This window comes from Gymnoscopelus microlampas (assembly GCF_963454915.1).
Source record: "Gymnoscopelus microlampas genome assembly, chromosome: 17".
Classification (NCBI taxonomy): domain Eukaryota; kingdom Metazoa; phylum Chordata; class Actinopteri; order Myctophiformes; family Myctophidae; genus Gymnoscopelus; species Gymnoscopelus microlampas.
Window position 1 is genome coordinate 7126001 of NC_139954.1, and position 3042 is coordinate 7129042.

Consider the following 3042-nt stretch of genomic DNA (forward strand, 5'->3'; position numbering starts at 1 on the left):
GTAGTCAGCTGGAGGAAGTTTGACTCCTTATCCGTGTGTCCCCTGACAGCAAGCCCCTGCCTCACAAGAAAACGCAAGCTTTTGAGTTGCTGCAACATGCCCTCCCGCCTATCTTTCTGGTGAACAGCATGTTGACTTAGCTGTGCATTAAGTAAAGTTTAAGTAAACTCTTGAGGTGAGCTGCGTGGGCTGGGCACCTGGACGGCAGAGAGGCAGGTGGATGTAGATCAAAGGCTTCCTGACCTGTGACTTTGCGTCTTGCAATTACCTTAATACCGGCTCTCGGGCCGCACATTTTTTACCGTAAATGACAGTGTATGTCTGTCGACTTGGGTTGGTGGCCCCACCTCGTGGCGAGCACCGCGGTGGGGGGACCCACCCAGCCTGGGTCCTCCCACCTCGCGCTCGTGGTGGTCGCGAGATGCGGGGGACTGGACTGATTTTATTATTATTATTATTATTATTATTATTATTATTATTATTATTTTAAAGAAAAAAGAAAATATATATATGTATTTTTTTTTTTTTTCTTTTTTGGCTGGACTGAATAGTGGGGGGACACAATGTCCTTTAATTAAACAGGCGCCGGCGCATTTTCAGCCAATTCAGCTGGATTGTGTACAAGTGCTATGTCTTGTGAGCCAGAATATATACCTATAGGCCATTAAAAACGACCAGGATCTACTCCCGCTATTATTCATCTCTTTACACAGAGCTACAGGAGGCGGAAATCATTTGCCCATATTTGTTCCGAGGATGGGGCGTGTGGACGGCTTTCGAACCATAGTACAATGACGAGGAAATGAGGGAGCGAGAGGCTGAACGTGAAGCTGTTGCAGCAGCTCAAGCAGTCGCAGCGGCTCAACCAGAACCACATCCTAACCCAAGGCAAGGGGTAGTAGATTGGTGCACTTGTGGCAACTGCACAGTCATGGACACTGAAGAAGAGTCCCTGTGCTGCAATGAAGTACCGTACATGGCCCACCATTTGAGGGAAATGGAGTTTGAACATGGAGTTCATTTTTACCTAATGTCTTCATCTCAATCTTTTGTAAATACATAATGTCTACACAACTCAGTTTTATCAAGACAGCTGTTCAGTTCATATTATCTTTGTGATGAACTTTGCATACCACATATACGAAGTTGCAGCACACAGACCATACCAATGTATTACATAGTGGATGTGTTCATTCCTCAGGTTGACTCTGGTCTGTCCACCTATCGGTCCGCCAGGAATGGTGCTGCCAAAGTCTGCATCAATGAAGATGGGCTCAGCTCCGGTGACACTGGACATGGCCTCGAGATCGCGGTAGTGCCAGCGGTTGTTCTCCACATCATTGTGTCTCACAAAGAGTTTGCGGATTTCTGTCAGCCTTACTACCCCTACCACGTCTACCTCTCCTTCCACCTGTCCCTTTTCCCTTGTCTCAGGTCTTATCTTCTTCCTGGGGACATATCCTCTGTTCACCAGGATTGTGATGCCTAGGTCGGTACAGTAGAATGGAGTAATGACATTTGCTCCATTTTTTCCACTGGAGGACCGTGTGCCAGCCTCCCTGGCGTTCTTCTCTGGCTTAACCAGTGAGCGGGGCAGTATATACATCTCCTGTGAGTGGTCGTACTGTCCTCGAACCGTCACCCTTCTGTATTCTAAGCTATTCAGCTCAAGAGGATCAATAGGAAGAGGAATAGGCTCTGCAGTAGTAAGACTTCTCAGATCTGCAATGAGTCGCATTTTCCACTGATGCCGTTTGACCTGCCATGTTCCAAGGCCAAACGTTGCGGCAGGAATTAGAAGCAGGAACCATTTCAGATATGAGTCCTCTCCCCTTTCACCACTGGCAGCTGAAGTACTTGACTGACGCCCAAACAAAAAAAACTTGCCCTCTGTATGTTTGAAGATGTGCTGCCTGGGCGAGAAAAGAGTCCTCTTGACGTCAATTACATTTGTGTTCCTTCTCATTATCTTCAGCGTTCTGATGGAATACGCTAGCATAGACTTGAATGAAGTCATATTTATTACTAATAATCCAAACACCAAAAATAAGAGCTACAAAGTATTAACAGCATATAAAAGCATGCACCAATAGTCTTAAACCAGGCCAGGGCTAGTGTTCACGAAATGAATGAAAGGTCCCAAAACGGAGCCTTCACGTGGGTGCTGAATAATTAATAACCGATAAAAACAAGAACTAAAATAATGAGATCAAATAACAAATATAGCTGCACAGTGCACACGCCATCAAGTGTTTTCCATAAATGGTAAAACATGCAGTTACAAAACTGACCCTATCACACCCATACTGATGACATCAGGGATCTCCATACAGTATATGGTCATAAAAGAGCCATGGACCGCCAGATACAAAGATCTCCATATATGGACACAAAAGAGACACAGACAGACGTTCGTTCCCATATATGCACAGGACCATATATGGGCATAGCTGTCCGATCTGTGTCCTTTTCATGCCCATATATGGAGATCACTGATGTCATCAGTATATGCCCTGTGGAGTCTCGCTCCAGTCCCGCCGGTCAGGTGAGTTTTCCTACAGTGAGAGCCAGAGTGAGGAGCCTAGAGTCCAGCACCTCAGACAGCCCCGTTGCCTAGGGCAACTGATTGAGGGGCGGTACGTGCCACTCTGCATCCTCAGTCAGTTGGAAATGATGACACCTGCGTGCTGGGCAATCAGAAGGCAGCTGGGCTGAGTTTACTAAAGCAGCTCACTCAGGCTCACTCACTCCTGACTCTCCCTGGGGAAACACCGACCGGCGGTAAGCGATACACTCCACTCATTTCTCAGTGTTATGTGAGATCAATGCTATGTTTGAATACAAGGCTCATGTGTTGTTTCTTTTGTTTTGTAGGCAATGTACGAGCGCTCATGAAGCCTACACTGCATCTCCTAAACCCTACTAACCCCTGATATGGGAAGAATCTAAGTTGTTTTTGCGTGAGATGCATGCCCCATGAACTGTTAAGTTTTCCTTTAAATAAATTGAGCTTTAAAGCCTGAACTGTTTCTATTCTCTGTG

General features: G+C 46.2%; 1 protein-coding gene across 1 annotated transcript; it reads right to left on the reverse strand.

The window, feature by feature from the left end:
- Positions 1-1102: 1102 nt before the first annotated feature.
- On the reverse strand, positions 1103-2017 carry LOC311064249 (surfeit locus protein 1-like; the record flags this gene model as incomplete). Its single annotated transcript, XM_084084084.1, has 1 exon — positions 1103-2017. One exon carries the CDS (start codon positions 2015-2017, stop codon positions 1103-1105), a length of 915 nt encoding a protein of 304 aa, XP_083940210.1.
- Between the last annotated feature and the right edge of the window lie 1025 nt (positions 2018-3042).